The sequence below is a fragment of the Gadus macrocephalus genome, chromosome 5, assembly GCF_031168955.1.
Source record: "Gadus macrocephalus chromosome 5, ASM3116895v1".
Classification (NCBI taxonomy): domain Eukaryota; kingdom Metazoa; phylum Chordata; class Actinopteri; order Gadiformes; family Gadidae; genus Gadus; species Gadus macrocephalus.
Window position 1 is genome coordinate 1,714,184 of NC_082386.1, and position 20,884 is coordinate 1,735,067.

Below are 20,884 nucleotides of genomic sequence, written 5' to 3' on the forward strand. Positions count from 1 at the left end.
AATATTGTTTTTTTCTGTAAAAAAAAATATTTTAAAAGATTATTTGTCGCAGGAAGAAATAGACATAAAATATATATCTCTGAGCATGGTTGGTATTTAATATTTAATAAATATTTTATATATGATATTATTATTGCTCTGCCAGGATAGTGGAGAGAGGGCAGATTGAGAAGGAGCAACACAGGCTTATCTTACTACAATAATAGCAGGCCTGTCGTACCAGTTACTCAAATTGGTCAGTTCGCATGTGCCACCCCACGGAAGCGCACACACACGAGCGCAAACACACATACACACACACATTCACACACACACATGCACGCACACACACCGCACGTCAAGAACACACACTCACGCGCACCCACCGCAGCGACACTCGCCCATGTAAGACGTTATGTTTTTAAAGGGGGCCTATTATGAAAACAACTCTTTTCCTGCAATTGGGGTGCTGTTTTGGTTCTCTGGTGCTCCCACACGCATACAAACTTTGAAAAAAAGTCAGTACATGATTTTTTGGAGTGAGATACGTATTTCTGAAAGTACCCCTCCTACTGTTAGGCTACCAAACAAGCGAGTCAGCCTCGGCACCCCCTCCTACGTAGGAAGGGGGCACACTTGAATATTATGGTGTGTTCCTGAATCCTCGGACGCCAGCCTTCCGAATTGCACGTTTGACGTCACTTCCGTTCTCGGATCATTCATAGCGTTCCCGTCTTTGTGATTGTGGCATGAAATTGGCTAGTCGTTGTTTATTGTTAGCTACATAAGCCTCTTTGGCTAACTAGCTCGAAAACAAACAACACAACTTTACATTGTATTGCACACACAGCAAGACCATGTATAAATTGGTGACCGGAATAAAGTAACAATGTGATCATCAAAAAAAATAAATATCATCAATAAAATGACCTACGTGGTACAAATACAAAAAATAAACTCTTCACGGACGCAGCCATTTTGTTGAGAGCGTCATCACTGCTCTCGGTCTACGCTCAGATTTTCGAATGATGAAGACAAAAAGGGGGCGTGGCTTCAAGAAATGCCGCAAGAAAGCTGGGAGATCTTCGACTATTGACTCGGAAGTCTGGCGTTCGAGGATTCAGGAACACAGTGGGCCACAGTAATAGACAGGGGGTCCCCCCCCCCCCCATAAAAAAAATTGAATTTAATAGATTTGATTTGGTGGTCTGAGGATCTCGTCACTGCTTTTTGCAGATGATGTGGTCCTCATTGGATCATCGGCCTGTGACCTTCAGCACTCACTGGATCGGCTGGCGGCCGAGTGTGAAGCAGCTGGGATGAGGATCAGCACCGCTAAATCTGAGGCCATGACTCTTAGCAGGAAACCGATGGATTGCTTACTCCGGGTAGGAAATGAGTCCTTAGCCCAAGTGAAGGAGTTCAAGTACCTCGGGGTCTTGTTCGCGAGTGAGGGTACTATGGAGTGTGAGATTGGCCGGAGAATCGGAGCAGCGGGGGCGGTATTGCGTTCGCTTTACCACACCGTTGTAACGAAAAGAGAGCTGAGCCGCAAGGCAAAGCTCTCGATCTACCGGTCGATCTTCGTTCCTATCCTCACCTATGGTCATGAGGGCTGGGTGATGACCAAAAGGAAGAGATCGCGGGTACAAGCGGCCGAGATGAGTTTTCTCAGAAGGGTGGCTGGCGTCTCCCTTAGGGTGAGAAGCTCAGCCATCCGTGAGGAACTCGGATTAGAGCCGCTGCTCCTTTACTTAGAAAGGAGTCAGCTGAGGTGGTTCGGGCATCTGGTAAGGATGCCCACTGGGCGCCTTCCTTGGGAGGTGTTTCAGGCACGTCCAGTGGGGAGGAGACCTCGGGGAAGACCCAGGACTAGGTGGAGAGATTATATCTCAACACTGGCCTGGGAATGCCTCGGGATCCCCCCGTCAGAGTTGGTCAATGTGGCCCGGGAAAGGGAAGTCTGGGGCCCCCTGCTTGAGCTGCTCCCCCCGCGACCCGACCCCGGATAAGCGGACGAAAATTAGATGAGATGAGATGAGATTTGATCACTGTATTCTGGTGCATTTTGGGGATGGCCACTTCCTGTTACCTATTACCTACTATTCATTCAGATTCATAGCCTACATCCTGACTTGCAGGACCTGGACAAGCTTACACTGCATATTGTGGCAACCCGGCGCTCGGTTGGGCCAGGTTCCACGGATGAACGACACTTTGGTGTGAAGTATAAGCCATTGCAGGCATTTATTAACAATCAACTTATTTCAAAACAACGAAGGAGACGCGGTCTCTAGGGCCTCCGTGGGCCTCCAGGCTCTCTCGCACCAGAGCGCCACCTTCTTCCTTGCTCTCCCCCTGTGCTGTCCAAATGCCAGTCCTTTTATATCGCCTCCTCAGCTTTCGGCCAGGTGTCCCCCAATCACCCTGATTGGGGAGCCGAAAGGGCTGCTCCTGGCCGCCATCTGCTGGGTGACGGCGGTACACGCCGTCCAGGACCAACCCTCTGGCTGGTCCGTGCCGAGGCTTACGGGGCGGGATGCCACAATATACAGAAATACTTTATGGCCATTCCACCAGCCATTGCTATTTGACCCATTGTTGTTATTCTGATATTGAGACAAATCATGATCACTGTCCTATAGCGTCCATTTTTTGTGAGTCTCAATGTCTACTTCAAATGCAGTTAGAAATATGGGATAGTAGCTTAATTTTGTTTGTATGCTACAGGCCGAAAGACAAAATGTATATGTAACTTACTTGCTCCTTTTAAGTATAACATTGCTTGGGGAGTCCAATTCCGCTATGGGTGGAAAGTGCTTACAACTCTCAGCTAGTTAGCGATCTATCACTTCTCTACATGTAGTTGTGTTGCGCGAATGCTGCTGAGGGAAGTACCCTATTTGATTGATTCGCTGAATTGTCTAATCATGTGGTGATAACAAAAAAGAAAAGCGATACCATTGGCCTTGGGCGCACACTGGTGCGACCCGAGGGCGAATTTTCTTTGGCCAATGAAAAGCTGTCTCTGCTTGATAGACAGCAAAAAGTTAGCGAGCTTACATTGACTTCAAGGTGGCCGGCGCCCCTGACTTGGAGGAGGGCTTTATTTCGAATGACCAATAACTAGCCTAGCCCAAATCATTGATGTTCAGACGCATTTAAATGGTTGCTGGCAGTGACAATTATCTCACACAATTAAACGAGGATAAACGCTATGTATTTTTGTTGATTTATTTCGAATTGATAATAGTTGATTAATAGTTGGCAGATATATTCATGTGAATATTTCAAGGAGGGGCGGCGCCCTAGCTCGAAGGAATCCGCAAACGGCAACAATCCCTTCTCCTCCATGCTGTGGTTCAGTCTGACAGCTCATTGGTCAATGGGCAGCAGCTCATTTGCATTAAAGCTACAGACACCAGAAACAGTGCATTCTGAAGGGACAGAACAGAGGGGAGTAGGGGTAGGCGAGATTTTTTTTCCTAAAAGCTATATCCAGCAAAAAGCTTCAAAACCATGTTTTCTGGAACTCAAATGTTGTGAAATCGCCATAATATGTCTCCTTTAAAAATAAGAGCTCCGCCATCGAAACACACGCAGGTAAGAACACACATGCACGTGCGCACACCGCAGCGACACTCGCCCAGGTAAGACGTTAAGAAAATTATTGAGTTGGAGTGTTCCTACCCCAAAGTGTGCTCGCACATGGCCAGCTTGCCAACTGCCTTTAGCAGAGGCCAGCGTGCCAGAGGTGTAAGGGTGTTTGTTGGAGACCACAAGGACGGCCTGACAGACAACAATGTGTATTCAGAAGTGCACTGTGGATGACGAAAAATTGACATATATTACCCTGTGGAAATGTTTGCAATACAATGTTACCATTTTACTTCACTGTGTGGTTGGGTCTACTTATTTATTTTGTGCTTTTATCTCACACTTCATTTTTTGGTACACTGAGAGCAGTTGCTATAACTGACATTATTGTACATATGTGCAATGTCAATCAATGGAGTCTGAATCAAACTCAGGATCCACTAGAGGTTGAGCGCACGCAATGCGTGCGGGGAAACTTGAGTTAAAATTAAAGCATAAAGTAGTACATACTGCGAGAGCTACGCCATTACTTTGGCTTTGATCAGTTTTCTTTTTACCTCAACCGGTTTGCTGACCTCATTTATTGTAACATTACTTCTCCTTTGTTTTTGTGGAACCTGCAATATGTGTTTCTCCCTATTTACGGCTATTTCCATATTTATTCAAATACATACAATACATAGTTTTGATGCCTCAAAAAATACAGATACAAACACAATACTGGTCTCTCTGCACATCCCTAGTGTATATGAGTTGTATTCTGCAATTATAGTCATAAAATATTGTCTGTTTTTTGAGTTCCTTCATTTTTAGTTTTGCAGCGATATTTCTTTGGAGACTATTGAGAAATAATCCTAAATTATTTAAGGTGACCACAAACTTTCTGATGCTAACAATTAAATTTACAAATAGCGTACGTTAGAACCGTATTTCTGCAACTTGCCAAAGTAGGACAGGACAGGAATGGATCTGATGTCAGATCATTCACTTTTAGCCTTAATAAATGCTTGGTGGGACTCATGAGGAAGGCTCCTTATCTTTGATAGCCGGATCTCTGTTAAGATACGTCGCCCAGTACACCATGTTGAAGCCCCAGAACAGAATGGGGAACAGGATGCGGGACATGCGGTCGATTCTGCTGACACTGTTGAAGGTCTTCTTGTTCTGCTCAGGCTGGGCCGCCGCTCTCCCCCTCACGCCGAAGGGCTCCCTGGTGGCGGCCTTGGAGATGGTGGGCAATGGGGAGTCCCTGGTGTTGTGGGGGGAGTAGTTGGCCACAGCCACAGCATAAGCATTGTTCTCCCATAAAGACTCGATCACTGATAAGTATGAACAGGATTTATTTAAATAACGACATGGGAATATTTTGCATGGTAAATCTTTGGCATGAGCCCCGTCACTGATCCAGGGTGACGTGCGGACTCGGCGTATCCTGCCAGGACTAGCAGGGGCGGAGCCTTCCCCTGGACAAGTAGACTGAGGCCGACCTGGTGGTGGTGGGGTGGATGGAGGTGCGTCAAACGAAGACCTGAGCAGCAAATACATATGTTAGACTACTCTTTATAGAGCAGGTGTAGGCAGGTGATTGGTAGCTGGTGATTGGTAGCTGGTGATTGGTGATTGGCGGCCAGCCGCGCGTGATTTGAGTCCTCCTGGTAGAACTACCAGCAAGCTTAACATTTCTCCCATAAAGACTCGATCACTGATAAGTATGAACAGGATTTATTTAAATAACGACATGGGAATATTTTGCATGGTAAATCTTTGGCATGAGCCCCGTCACTGATCCAGGGTGACGTGCGGACTCGGCGTATCCTGCCAGGACTAGCAGGGGCGGAGCCTTCCCCAAAAGAGAGGACGTAGGCCTACGCCGGAAATAGGTGATAACTCGGCATGTCCTGCCGGGACTGGCAGGGGCGGAGCCGACCCCAAAAATAGAATAGCGAAAGGGGGTAATGAGACCATACATACCTGCGTAGAAGAAGTGGACAAGGATCTATACTGCTTCTGGAAGATAAAAGGCATACCCAATATACGACATATTAAGAGTCAATCATACATACCGTAAAACGATAAGCTTAAAACCGTCAGCGAGATCGATGAATCACGTAAAAGCAGTTGACATGAAATGAAACGAGATCAATTAAAATTTAGAGCACTCTGCAGCTGTTACGCAGCGAGCCACGAGTGCTTTCGTGCTGTACCAACTGCCGTGGTCGATTCACTCTCCGGGGTCGCTGCGTGACCTGAGTGCTTTCGCGTTGAACCACCGACGTGGTCAACGAACTCACGAGTGCCCTTGATGTGCCACCGAAGTGGTCACGCACTCACCGGTGTTGTTGCAGCAAGTATTGTGAACTTCTATGTTGAACACCGACGTGGTCAACGAAATCACGAGTGCCCTTGATGTGCCACCGACGTGGTCACGCACTCACCGGTGTTGCTGCAGCAAATATTGTGTACTTCCGTGTTGAACACCGACGTGTTCAATGAACTCCGAGTGCCCTGCACTTGAGTGTTTGATATTATGCCACCGACGTGGTAATTAAATTTGCATGTGCCCGAGTTGTGCCCACCGACGTGGTCAACGCACTACCAGGGTTGCTGCAGCGAACGTGGAGTTCTGTGTTGTACCGCACCGACGTGCGCAACGAACTCACGAGTGCTTGAGTTGTTCCCACCGACGTGGGCAACGCACTCACCGGGGTTGCTGCAACGAACTAGAGTTCTGAGTTGTACCGCACCGACGTGCGCAACGAACTCACGAGTGCTTGAGTTGTTCCCACCGACGTGAGCAACGCACTCACCGGGGTTACTGCAGTCAAACCATGAGTATTAGATAACGTGCCACCGACGTGGTCATACTCACGAGTGCCCGAGTTGTTACCACCGACGTGGTCAACGCACTCACCGGGGTTGCCGCTGCAACCTTGAGTTTTATTTTCCTATTTACGCCACTGACGTGACAGCGAACTCAAGAGTGTTTTCTAGATGATCCACCGACGTGGTCACACTCGCCGGGGTTGCTGCAGGTTAACCTGAGTTATGAAACCGAATTTTGCTTTATGAATTTAGTACCTGATAACCACCACCGCCGGTAGTTGCAAATAGTGTTGAAAATTATGACTAAGTCGTCATCAACAAACTTTTATCGCGTGAGAAAAACGAGACTGGACGCAACGTGGATGCTGGGCATGTGACAATAGCAGTGATTAAATGCATAGTACAATATAGTTGGCGAATAAACCAAGACTAAAAAGTGTTTTACGAAAATAAGACTGCTAAAATGTCTCTTCATTTTCGTTGACCTAAACTAGGCGATAAAGACTTATAACGTTATTTTGTTCGACTGGAACTTCAACTGTTCCAGACATAACATCAATTTTCAACCATTTACCTTATTTAACAAAACTACGCACTTGTAACTTCGATAATATCTAAATGGAAATACGATAACACTGGAAAGAGTATGAATGTAACTAAAACTAATAAAAACTAAAAATGACAGCTTGACACAAGACTAGACCAACACTAGAAAGGAAACAGGCCACCAAAAACAGCTATGGTTGCAAACGTGTAAAACCTGTCTTAACCGACGTTAGAGAGCATCGTGTGCGCTTGAAGAAAGAACCTTGAATTCGACCGGATGTAGGACGTCGAGTTCTGTGTTGTACCGCACAGACGTGTGCAACGAACTCACGACCAGTGCCTGAGTTGTGCCCCAGTTGTGCGTTGACGTGGTCAACGCACTCACCGGGGTTACTGCAGTCAACCCTGAGTAATAGATAACGTGCCGCCGACGTGGTCATAGTCACGAGTGCCCGAGTTGTTACCGCTGCGCTTTGGTCAACGCACTCACCGGGGTCGCCGCAGCGAACCGAGTTTTATTTTTTCCATGATATACCACCAACGTGACACCAAACTCAAAGAGTGTTTACTAGATGATCCACTGACGTGGTCGAACTTGCCGGGGTTGCTGCAGGTTAACCTTGAGTTATATAGCCGAATTTTGCTTTATGAGTTTAGTACCTGATAACCACCACCACCAGTAGTTGCAAATAGTGTTGCTTTTGACACCGAAAATTATGACTAAATGTCGTCATCGACAAACCTTTATCGCGTGAGGAAAACAATGCTGGTCATATGACAATAACTATAATTAAATGCGTAGTGCGATGTTGTTGGCGAATACAAACGAGACTGAAAGTGTTTTACAAAGTAAGACTGCTAAAATGTCTTCATTTCCGTTGACCTAAACTAGGTGATAAACTGTAATAACGTTTTGTCCAAACGGAACTTCAACTGTTTAAGACATAACATCAATTTTCGACCGTTTACCTTATTTAACAAATCTACGCACTTGTATCTTTGATAATACCTAAACGGAATTTCAACATGTTGCATATTCTTGAAGAAAGTTGTCCAATCCCGGGATGCTTTTAACTGACTTCATTTATTATAAAGTCGGCATGTTTCGGTATGGTAACTGAAGCTTAACGGAGGGAATTGTATCTAACGCGTGTGAGAGGAAAATACCGTGATCTACTTCGAGCCCCCGGGCTTAGGCCCGGGGTGGCTCTCTGGCCTCTGGCTCTCTGGCCTCTCTTGATCTCTGGCCTCTCGAGTTCGAAACCACCCGCTAGAGAGGACGTCAAGTGGGCGTGGCCTAGTGGGCGTGGCCGGGGTGACGTAAAGGCTTCGGCTCCTTCTGTGGTGGAGCAGCCTTCAATAAGGTCTTGCTCCCCTTGTGGCTATGTGAGGGAAAATGCAGCTCCTTAAAATACTTATCACATATCACTAGAAAGAGTATGAACGTGTCTAAACTAATAAAAACAAAAGTGACACCTTGACACAAAGACTAAAACTAGAATGGAAACAGGCCGCCCAAAACAGCTGTAATAGCAAACGTGATAAACCTGCCTTAACCGACGTTAGAGCATCGTGTGCGCTTGAAGGAAGAACCATGAATTCGACCGGATGTAGGATTCGTAAGCTGTGGAAGACCGCCTTCCCAGCCGTTTGATAGACGCGACCGGCAACCCTTGTTCAGCGGCTGTGGTTGCCGCTCCAATCCGGAAGGAGTGGCCAATGTAGGGGGAGATGGTGGGCCGCACCCTTCTACCACCGTCGCGAGATTGACTCTGAACCACCCTTTAGTCATTGGCAGGCCGCAAATAAACAGGTGATTCGGGGACGTGCGTTGCCGAAGCTTGAGATAAAGGAACATGGAAGCGTAAGGACAGAGAGTTGTTGATTCTTGAAATGATAATAGTAACAGCTGCTCCTAGGCTATCGCTTTTAGATGAAAAATGCCTTGCAGAGAATGTGACATCAGCGAAAGTCAGGCCCCGTGTAGGGGAAAAAGTCTGAGTAGGAGACGTGTACGCATAAACCCGCGAACGCATAAACCCGTAAAACGCATGAACCCGTAAAACGCATGAAGCCGTAGAACACATGAAGCCGTAGAACACATGAACCCGTAGAACACATGAACCCGTAGAACACATGAAGCCGTAGAACACATGAAGCCGTAGAACACATGAAGCCGTAGAACGCTGTGAGAAACACTGACTCGAGTAATATGTTAAAATAAGGATGAAAACTCCCAGAGAGAGCACACTAATCTATTCAAAATATCGAGTGAGTTGGAGTGGCCAACACATAAATAATTGTAATACACCAAAATTGTTAACTGACATACATGGCTAAACAAGCAAATGAAAAATTAAATACCCCGTGTAGGGGAAAAGTCTGAGTAGGAGACGTGGACGCATGAATGCATGAACCCGAGAACGCATGAACCCGTAGAACTGTGAGAAAACACCGTCTCGAGTAATATGTTAAAATAAGGATGAAATCTCCCAGCTCTGAGAGAGCACACTAATCTTTTTGAAATATCGAGCGAGTTGGAGTGGCCTACACGCGTAAATAATTGTAATAGGCCTACACCAACATTGTTAACTGTCATACGTAGCTAAACGAGCAAATGAAAAATTAAATACCAACGCGACTGAAGCTATTAACAATAAGACTATAAATAATCATATAAAATGATACCATAATGTACCTGTTCTTTGTCTTTGGATCTTTTGAATAAATTGAACGATATGTGAATCGCATTGAGAGTTAGTGAGCAGCAGCTGAACCAATCTAAAAGGCCCTTTGTCAATAAAAACTTTAGTAATAATCAGTTACCACAGTGCCTAAAACCCATCAACTTCATTCATGTTAAAGTGAAGGGAAAAACCTCAGACACAAGGAGTTAACCAAACAGTGCACGGTATAAAGATAATTATGAACCTTTGATTGCGAACGTAGAGTTCTGTGTTGTACCACACCGACGTGTGCAACGAACTCAACGAATTCAACCGGATGTAAAATCCGTATGCTGTGGAAGACCACCTTCCCAGCCGTTTTGACGCTGCTTTGTTATCGCAAAACATGGTTAGACGTTAACACCGCCATGCTTTGCCCCACAGAACGCTAGCTGCTGCGATAGGGTAAAGCTCGAACAGCGCAGACGACTCTGACCCGAGGGCGAACGTACCAGCTTCGACTGGCCATCCCTCAGCAAACCATTGCCCTTGGAAGAAACCCCCTAACCCAACCGAGGGAGCCGCATCCTGAAGCTGGACTGGTAGAGCTGTGAGAGAAAATACGCTGCGGGGGCTAACGCGGGGACTGCAGTAGCCATGGTAGCAGGGCACGTGCAAGGTGCGTAGCCTGTGAAGGCGGAGGAAGCCGAGCCTGATGGTTGCTGGAAGTAGAAAGGCGCCGTGGCGACCGACGACAGCGGGTTGGGGCCTGGACCCGTCCGGGAGTTCCGCATGGCGTTTCGACGGCGTCCATCCTGGCGCCAATACTTTGCACCAACTCGGCGAGGGTTTGTAGAACCGGGCGGATGTCCGTGTTGGGAACTTGTTGGTGGTGTTGTTGAGGATACCGGGGACCGAAAAGAACGGCTTTCTGCGCTCGCTTGCCGGGACCAGAAGTAGTAGGCCGACCAGCACGAATCCGAAGTTATGACCTCTTGGTGTGTATTAACCGACGTAGCAACTAAGCGACGAGATATGCGAGATAATCAGAAGCACAGTAAAGCAGCAGCATGCGTCGAACGAAGACCAGAGCAGCAAAGACATATGTTAGACTACTCTTTATAGAGCAGGTGTAGGCAGGTGATTGGTAGCTGGTGATTGGTGATTGGCGGCCAGCCGCGCGTGATTTGAGTCCTCCTGGTAGAACTACCAGCAAGCTTAACATTTCTTCTTCAATGTGTCGGCAGCTTCCTTCTTCTGTGAACATAAAACGAAAACAAAAAGAAAAGAAGTTACTCGCATGAAGGTTCATTTCTTTGAGGATCCTTTGGGGTCAGAAAATAGTTCCTTTAAAAAAAAGTGGAACAATAGAAGCATTGTAAAAGGTTTCTGGATGATAAGACCCTTCTCACATTGGTGTCTTCGTAGAGCAAATACAGGTGTATTTTTATCGATCTGCAACTTTAATGTACCAGTAGTGTACGATAATTGTCCGTGCTGTGTGTCGGTACATAGAAATACATAGAAAAGTAGCAGATCCATGAGTGTTTGATGATGAGCAACATGCCACCTCTGTGAAGAGGGTCTGAATAGCATTAGGTTTACATCCTCATTGTTTGATATCAGCTCTCAGAGCTCTAGTGAATATACTTGAATTGCCATGTGTTTTGAGAATGCTATCCATGTTGCTGTGATGCGTCTCAGCTGCTTGAGTGATTTGGTGTACCTTATCATTCACCACACTATTCCCATCCCAAGCCCAGCTGCGCTTGGTGAAGTAGTTCACGGTGGCAAATTCAATGAGCGCTGAGAAGACAAAGGCATAGCAGACGGCCATGAACCAATCCATGGCTGTGGCATAGGCCACCTTTGGAAGTGAATTGCGGGCACTGATGCTCAATGTTGTCATAGTGAGCACTGTGGTGACACCTGTTCAGAAGTGAAGGAAATAGAAAATATCTAAACCTAGACATTTTTGGTCGATTATAGTCATCGGTTTATTCTCTATAATTATCTCAATAATACTTATTCTATACATTTTAATACGAACTGAAAAAACAATAGTCACTAAGACAGACAGCTAAAAATATTATGGTTCTCCATCTTTTTTTTGTATCATGCTTTAAGTATGAGGCAAAATAATTTACACTCCAAGTGCTTTGGGCTCAAGCAGCATAAATATACAAATTTCAATAAATTGCGCTGGCATTTGTTCCGTAGATGGCAGAAGGCTATTCACCTGCTAGTTAACAACTCAGTATGGGGCCTTTTAGAGACACAACAGATGGAAATCTTCTTTCACACAACACTGCTACAGCGTTGGAAAGAACTGGAAAGAACTGGAATAGCTGAAACTACACTGCTCCAGTGCTGGAAAGAACTGGAGTAACTTTCACAACACTGCTACAGCATTGGAAGGATCTGGAAAAAGCTGGAATAACTGTCACAACACTGCTTACAGCACTGGAAAGAACTGGAAAGAACTGGAATAAATGTCACAAAACTGCTTACAGCACTGGATAAAACTGGAAAGAACTGGAATTACTGTCACAACACTGCTACAACACTGGAAAGAACCGGAGTAACTGTCGCTAGAAAAGGATAAGAAAACAAATATGTGGACTGCTGCAGTGAAAACGTAGTATTTAAAGTAGCACAATAAAAGGATAAATGGAATAACTATCTGACTGGTGACATAATTACTTGGATCGCTTTCTGGTATAGAAATTGAAATCGTTGGTTTGCTTTGAAACCTGCCCCCAAACCATGGCAACACAGGAAAGAGGCATAGCCAGCAATGCTTTACTTCCGGTTGGTAAAAATAGACTGGCGACAGAAGAATTAACTTCCCAGTAGCCTTCAGATTCACTCAGAACCTTTTTCATTTTTTTGAGTATGCATGTGAATTATAGGAAGCTAAATTAGGAACATTTGTGATTTGTCATAAAGGGATTTGACAGAGAAGCTGGAAGCCACTATTCATTTAAGAAAACAGTGTTGCAGTGTCACAAAATAGGAATGATTTTGTGTGTATGTAATGATTTTGTGAGTATGTGTTATGTAAAAATAGCACATCCACGGTTCCAAAGAGTAGTTATTCTTACCAAAGACAGTTCTTGCTGGTACAGATTCCCTGTTGAGCCAGAAAGAGACTTGGGAGAGGATCACCGTCATGATACAAGGTAGATATGTTTGAATCACAAAGTAGCCAATCTTTCTTTTTAAATGGAAGTGGGCAGTCATGACAATGTATTCACCTAAAGACGATAAAAGAAAATAGGCAAAAGTTTCCCATGGGTATTTAAATAGATTAAAGAGCATAGACATATTTTACGTAGAATAATAATAAAAAATAATTAATAACCTAAAATAAATTTTCAAGTGGAGCGATACCCATACACGGCAATCAACAACTTTTACAAACGATGTTGCATGTGAGGAATAAGTGCATAACAATGTCAAGAACAAGCGCAGTGGTTAGTAGGTCTGTGGTCCACACCAGTGCTGGACCTGATGGTCTCCTGCCCCACGGTCTGGCCCACCAGGTCATACTGGTTAAGCCTGGATCCATCGGGGGCCACCGCCACGGACTCTGAGGCGTTCCGGGTCCAGAGGTAAGTGACCTCTGCCCGGGTGTAGGCGTCTGAAATAGGACCAACAGGTCGGACATCATCTGCTGACAGCAAAAACTGTAGAAAACAAACTGCTCAATCTCCTTTTTGTAATATCTAGCTTTAAGTACTGGTTGGATGATAAGATGACGGTGGCAGTGTATGCGTGAATGATGGCTGGTTTAAGCAGCCTCACTGGCCAAGTCTCAATGGACTCTGGGGCTGGGTGAAGCTGCACACCTGTTAACCCAACAAACTCCAAACACAAACCTTTGAAATAAACCAGATTTTAACTCCAATGCCCTGTGTCACAGGGTATGATAGGGTGACAGGGTATGATAGTTGGAGTGTAGAAATGGACAGCTGCTACAATGATAAACTGTGATATTTAGTTTTTCCTCTTGTTGGTTCATTTGAAGAACCAAATTAGCGATGGAAAGGCAAAAGTACCACAGTATGAAAAGGTATGGGAAATGTATTATTGAAAACGTTGAATCAAGTCTTACAGCTGCCAAACTTGAGTGGACATGAGTGAGAGTCCATTGGGAAGTCTTCAAGGTGCATGGGACACTCAGCCTGAACAGTTAACCTAATAGATAACAAAACATGATGCCCACACATTCACAGAGAAATCCTCCAAGGATCCCTTCGAGGATCCCTTCAAACCATCCCCATAACCACCCCCATAGCAATCTTTTTACCCTCAATGCTTTTTAGACTTTTCCCTTTTCTCTAGAAAAATCTAAGTCCGAGCAAGGGGGAGTATTCGTGCCCACTGGGAACACCCCTCAAAATGGGCGGAAACCAGCTAGTTTGTAAGCTTGTTTTACTTCCGTAACAGTGTGACGTCAGACGGTGAAGTGGGCGATGCTGATGTGCAGAAGACACGCCTCCTGGCTGCTTGCAATGTTTACAACTTCTCTGGGTGTGAATTTGCTGACACCCGCCCAAAGCGTTCGACCAATCGCAACAGAGTGGGCGTGCTGACCAACCACAGCAGACTGTGCTACTCGGGAGGGTGGCCTTAAAGGGGTAGTTCGGAATTTTGGACATAGGGCCTGATTCCCAAGTGAGCATTGGTATTCTATATCACTGGAGACAGTTTTCAACACATTTCATACAGTCCTTCTAGTTGCAAAGTTTGCTCGTGCTAGGCTAGCGCAAGTCAACGGGCAATGCTAGCCTGCTATTAAAAACAGTCTTACCCACTCCACAGTACACCCGAGGTAAATCAATTATAACGCCAGACTATAGATTTAAATGTCTGTGTTGATAGAATAATGTTAGAAATAAAACTAACCTTGCATCGCATGAATCATCGAGGGACTACTTTCTCAGCAGAAGCGGAATTTTACTATGCGCTGGTTAGGTTTGTAACCGAATCACGACAGAAGAACGTAAACAGAGAAGCGTGGGACAGAAGCGCAATTGAACGACTAGGCAACATGATGGTTCAGTGTACTTTTAGAAATTGTAGAAATAAACGGTACAGATGGGCACCACAAAGTTTCCACCAATTTCCAGTGCGAGATCCAGAAAGGACTCAACTGTGGCTTGTTGCTGCTGGCTTGGACATCAAAACACCGGCTCGTACATGTACGGTTCGTTGGATACAACAAATTCCTCATAATCGTCTTCAAAAGCAGATGCATCGCAAACTCCTCCAAACGTGGGCATATCTTGTTAATTGAATACGCTTATAGAATTCCTTCGTTCACTGTACTCTGCGTTTGTAGCAATGACAGCGGCAGGTAACCTAGGTATCAGTCCGCCGCTGCCGTAGCCTACGTACAGGAATATAAACACTGCTGCTGAGACCCCGCAATTCCCTCAAAATGCAATGCAATGCAAGGTTGGTTTTATTTCTAACATTATTCTATAAACAGACATTTAGATTTATAGTCTGGCGTTATAATTGATTTACCTCGGGTGTACTGTGGAGTGGGTAAGACTGTTTTTAATAGCAGGCTAGCATTGCCCGTTGACTTGCGCTAGCCTAGCACGAGCAAACTCTGCAACTAGAAGGACTGTATGAAATGTGTTGAAAACTGTCTCCAGTGATATAGAATACCAATGCTCACATGGGAATCGGGCCCTTTGTCCAAAATTCCGAACTACCCCTTTAAAGTGACATGTTGCAAAACAGACCGTTTTTGAAAGACGCTGAAATTGGTTTTGTAGAAATTAACAGTGTGCGAATGATAAGCTGTATTTTTAACATACAGGCATATAATCTAGCAAATATCTGTGAAAGATGTTATTTTAAAGCAGCGGTGTGTCATATGGGCACCGTTTCGGTCTACCCAAGCCAGGATTCCGTAAGATATTGCCCAAAAGTATGTGCAAACACTAAACTAGCTGAACAGGTTCTCAGGGATCAGGTTGATGTGGTCGAGGGTGTACAAAAAACTCGGCCGCTTCCTGTCCTATTCACCTGTGCCTCCTCTCCTAATGCTTCATTAACCCAAATACGGCATCCCTAGCATGTCAAAAGCAAAATATGTTTTTACTAAATGAAAACAGATAATAAACAATTAACTAAAATAACCAAGCCAAAACCATCTTGCATATTGACTGCGCCTACCTATTTCTAAAAGGGCAAGTTTAGATTTTAGACCACTCATTTCTGACCAATCAGGGCATCTCATGGTTTCGAATCCATCTTGCCTGGAAATCACAGGTGCGTGAATGCAAGACTTCTCAATGGCTCCAAATCTAGGGAGCCATTGAGAACTCTCTATCTTACCTATAGCGGCTTTAACAGTAAAAGAGATCAAAAGGTAAGTCACCTCATGGTATAAAGCAGGGTCCCGTCCTCCATTATCCTCAGCAGCTTGTTAGGCATGGTCATGTTGTGGGCCACAGACTTTTTGCCATTGTGGAAGAAGGTATCAGGGATCCAGATCTTGCTAGCCATTAGGTTGTTGAGGCGCAGGATGTCCATCGGGCCGTGGAACCGGAGCCTCTGGTCCTCCCAGCTCTGGCGGAAGAACACATCTACTGTGTACTCCTGGTCAGAACGGAGAGAAGGACTCATCTACTGTGTACTCCTGGTCAGAACGGAGAGAAGGACTCATCTACTGTGTACTCCTGGTCAGAACGGAGAGAAGGACTCATCTACTGTGTACTCATGGTCAGAACGGAGAGAAGGACACATGTACTGTGTACTCCTGGTCAGCACGGAGAGAAGGACACATCTACTGTGTACTCCTGGTGAGCACGGAGAGAAGGACACATCTACTGTGTACTCCTGGTCAGGAACACATCAACTGTGTACTCCTGGTGAGGAACACATCTACTGTGTACTCCTGGTGAGGAACACATTTACTGTGTACTCCGGGTCAGAACGGAGAGAAGGACACATCTACTGTGTACTCCGGGTCAGAAAGGCGGAAGGACACATCTACTGTGTACTCCTGGTCAGGAGAGAAGAACACATCTACTGTGTACTCCTGATCAGGAACACATCTACTGTGTACTTCTGGTAAGGAACACATCTACTGTGTACTCCTGGTCAGGAACACATCTACTGTGTACTCCTGGTCAGGATAGAGAGTGAAAGTATCCTCATGATGAAAACAGTCAACTCCCTCTAAGAGATTTGATGCGTGCCGTTTCAGATTTATTTTAAATACTTGAACTTTGAACGTATATTACTCAAAATAACGATGCCCCTCTTCAATGTTCCTCTTTGGCTAATGTGTGTCTGCATATGTTAATGCTAAAAATGTAATTGCTAATACAAATTGTAAATATACAAGAGTGTGTGTGTGTTTGTATGTGTGTCCATCTGTGCGTGTGGCGACAATCAAGTGAGGGGGTAACAACTCAACTATTAAAATAGTGGAGAAGAAAGACACAGAAAAGGGTCCTCAAAAGAAATGATGTGCTGCTACCTGATAAAAGGTGCACCATCCATTATGCAGAGGTCCATCTATCTTGGTCCTTTCTATTCTTTGATGGTTAGGTGGCTGGAACAAGAACACATATCTGACCCTGTTCCTCATTGCCCTTAGTTACTGTATGGATTAATATTTGAGGGAGTGCAAAGTGCTGGGCTTAGAGAATGTGCTATGGAAAAGCTTTTATGGTGAGCTAAAGTAAACGAGTAGATGTGGAAATAGAAGATGGGTATGACAAGGAAGAGTACAAAAAGCAAAACACAAATAGCATAGAGATATAGAGTCCTGTATGTGTGTGCATGCATGGGTGTAATGATGGGTACGGGTTTATTTGACTGAAACCGTGCATATATATCCACACAAAAGTGTGTGTGTGTGTGTGTGTGTGTGTGTGTGTGTGTGTGTGTGTGTGTGTGTGTGTGTGTGTGTGTGTGTGTGTGCGTGTGCGTGTGCGTTTGTGACATCACCCTTCTGCAACACAAGATTTCAACGATGAACTAATCTAGCATGGCAGAACTACCATTTATTCAGGATTAAAGAAAGATGTCTGTTTTTTTCCAAACAGAATAAAGGTGTAATTTCTGAAACATCAATGTTTTTTGTATTTTCCAATCCCAAATAGTATAATGGAGGACATATTTTATGTTTAGCTGCTAACTATGGAAGGATATCGCTGCCCATAATGATTTTTGTTTTAAGAGCCATTGGATTTTGTATATCGAAATGTGAACACCATTGAATTCATGGCATTGAAATATAATACTTAAAAACAAGGTCATCTTTGAACTCACCTCTTAAAGATTCAAACATAGCATTTAAAGTAGATCCATTTCAAAACACGATTTCAAACCAATTGTTTTCAAGTTGATTAATGCAGATAGAAGAACGAGAAGAAATTAGAAGAAAGAAGAAATTCAAGTTGCAGATATACAATATTCATGATGAATTATATTCAAGTGGGCAAAATATGGACCATAAATTTCAAGTCATTAAAATTTGGACAGCAGTAGCAGGGCATTCCAAGGACAGGTCTAGGCACTCAGAACTGGATGCACATATAAAATTGTATTGGAAGTCTGTGGTTGAGAACTCGTCCGAGATGAGTTAATGCTTAATTCAGTTTGGACTTGCTATTTTGTGTCCGCCAAGTGTGACATCTGGTGGTGCGTGCTTGAGCAGAGTACAAGTAGTACCCCCCCTACCCCAACAAACCTTAACCCCCGCGACTGAAGCCGCATTCCCCCCAGGTCCGGGACCTCACCATTTTTCAAACCCTGCTCTCCGAGTAATAAATATTGAAATTCGAACATCCTTGAATTTTTGCATTAGAATTAGTGAACTTTGCTTTCTTTATCACGTTTTTGCATTAGTACAACTTGAATTGGCATGATTCAATTTGAAAGAGGTGAATACATTTTTTTAATTCAGTTGACCTGGTTCAAAGTATAATATTTAAATGTTAAAAAAAAAATTCATAGCTTTTAAAATTCTAAACATTATGGCAGTGATTTGCAATTGCTTCCTTAGGTAACACATTACAATAAGGAAACATTAATTAACCACTCGTTAACATGAATGAATGCAGTAATAAGCATTAAGAGATAACTCATTGTCTAGTAATCATCTACTAATGTTGTTCATGTTAATCACTGTTTAACCCTAACTCACTAACCCTAACCCTAATCTCAACCCTTACCGTAAAACCAAACCCTAGAATAAAACTGGTGAAACTATCCCTAAAAATAGATATATATCCCAAACAGGAAACCTTAAATCCTGACCCAAATAGGTAACAATAACCCTAAAACCATAGCCCGGGAACCAGACAAATCTCTTGAACTTGTTAAATTTGCTCTGCAGATAAGGACTGGCTCCCCTCACATACAAAGGGATTTCTGCGGTACGAGCCATGGATGGACCATCACAACCAGGGGTGTATTGGGCGGGGGACACAGGGGGACATCATGTGCCCACTTTTTTCAGCATGTTACAATTTTTTTTAATATATATTATAATATCTATAGAAAAATCACTCTAATTACATTCTTACCCCAATTAAAATGAATGTTCTGGCAACTCTGCCTTAACGTCCTCCAAAAGTAGCCCAATCTGGCGGGAAAAACTGCCCAATCTGGTAACACTGCAAGTCCTCACACTCCGTCAACGTAAATCAATGAGAACAACTGAAAACGAAGCCGGTAAACTGTGATTCTGAAGAAAGCTTAAATGATATCAAAATTCCGTTCAGATATGATTGAAGATACAAGAGTGTTCATTTGTTAAATGGTTTGAACGAAGATAAATGGTTGAAAATTGATTTAGTTACATCTTAAACAGTTAGTTACATCTTAAACAGAAGTAGCCTACCAGAAGAAAACTTATGAAGAAAAATAGTTGAGCGCTGCATGCAGCACTCACCTAATTAATGAACGGAGCAGAAACTATCAAAAGAAGGGAGTGAGCTAGCTAAAGTAAATTAAAAAGTAGCCTACATTTTAACTAAATGCGGCGGTGGTTGGTTGGACAGACGTCTGGGGGCGAGTAGAGGAAGGAGGCAGGGGATGAGATTGAGAACATAAACAACAATGCGTGCGAAACAAAAAAAAGAAAGTTCAACGCCAAATGGCTGACAGGTCGTGAATGGCTTGCGTTTCATCACTAAAATGTCGTCATGTTTTGTAAGGACTGACGCATATACGCAAAAGAAAAAACCAAAACAAACAATTTCGTGGTTGGAGCGAATCATTTTTAAGTCGAGGCTGTAAAGGACCATGAGTCATCAGGAGAGCTTCAGGATTAAATCAAAATTAAAATGTGGCTAGTGGAAATTCTGATTGGCTGGTAACTTTAGAAAGTTACCAGCCAAATTGGCTGGTAATCAAAATAGTTAATTTAGAACCCTGATTACATTGTAGTGAATTCAACCCCCTCTCCGTCTGCAGACGACGCCGAAGGGTACCTTTCCATTCAGCGACCGACACCGAAGGGTATCTCTCCCATCAGCGACCGACACTAAAGTGCCCTTGCTAACAGTCGGTATTTGACGTTCTCGGAGTGAGAGTGTGTTGAGCCAAAATAGGAAGAAATTACACTAAAACCAAACCTTAGAGCCGAAAGCCAAAATCCTAATATTGAATCGAATAGTAAACTCTAAGCCTCAAACCAAACACTTAAACCAAAATCCAAATCCTGAAACCAAACCACAAATAGGAAAACCTACCTTACACTATGCTAATGCTATACAAAAATGCTTATTACTCCATTAACTAATGTTAATTAATGGCAAATTATTGTACCCATTTTGCTTCCTCCAAATACTGATTGCTATTAATGCACAATAGGCCTACTATGTGAGCGATATAAAATGAAAAAGGCTTTTAATGGCACATACCATGTCGGTGTCGGAGACTGGACCGAAGCTGGTGACGTAGATGTTTGTCTTCACCTCAGTAACTCGCTCTATGAAACAATGAAGAAAATAATTGGGATGAAACTTATAATTTAGTCTAATGCAGTGGTTCTCAAACTCTTTATACTGCGTACCACCACAGAAAATACTTGTCTCCCCAAGTACCATTATGACAGATGTTAATATATATATTTTTTTTTATAAAATATAACAACATACAGTAGTTATATTATGCGGCCCTATTCACATTTATTCTTAAAAATTATATTATTCATTTTTAGCTGTTGTCAGCTGAACAAAGTGGTAGCACTAGAACAGACACAAGGAAAAACATACACATACACTCACAGA

The 20,884-nt window shown here is 43.9% G+C and overlaps 1 protein-coding gene and 1 long non-coding RNA gene across 2 annotated transcripts; one reads left to right on the forward strand and one right to left on the reverse strand.

Annotated features, from left to right (window-relative positions):
• Nucleotides 1-2,074: 2,074 nt before the first annotated feature.
• Nucleotides 2,075-3,197, forward strand: LOC132457146 (uncharacterized). Its single transcript, XR_009525577.1, has 2 exons — nt 2,075-2,147; nt 2,535-3,197. It is a non-coding gene; the product is annotated as an uncharacterized LOC132457146 (long non-coding RNA).
• Nucleotides 3,198-3,295: 98 nt separating this feature from the next.
• Nucleotides 3,296-20,701, reverse strand: gabra2a (gamma-aminobutyric acid type A receptor subunit alpha2a). Its single transcript, XM_060052046.1, has 9 exons — nt 20,683-20,701; nt 20,516-20,583; nt 16,012-16,232; nt 13,729-13,811; nt 13,111-13,254; nt 12,716-12,868; nt 11,338-11,540; nt 10,835-10,868; nt 3,296-4,895 (listed from the first exon to the last, which is right to left on the reverse strand). The coding sequence occupies exons 1-9, from the start codon at nt 20,699-20,701 to the stop codon at nt 4,594-4,596; spliced, it is 1,227 nt and encodes a 408-aa protein (XP_059908029.1). The 3' UTR covers nt 3,296-4,593.
• Nucleotides 20,702-20,884: the final 183 nt, after the last annotated feature.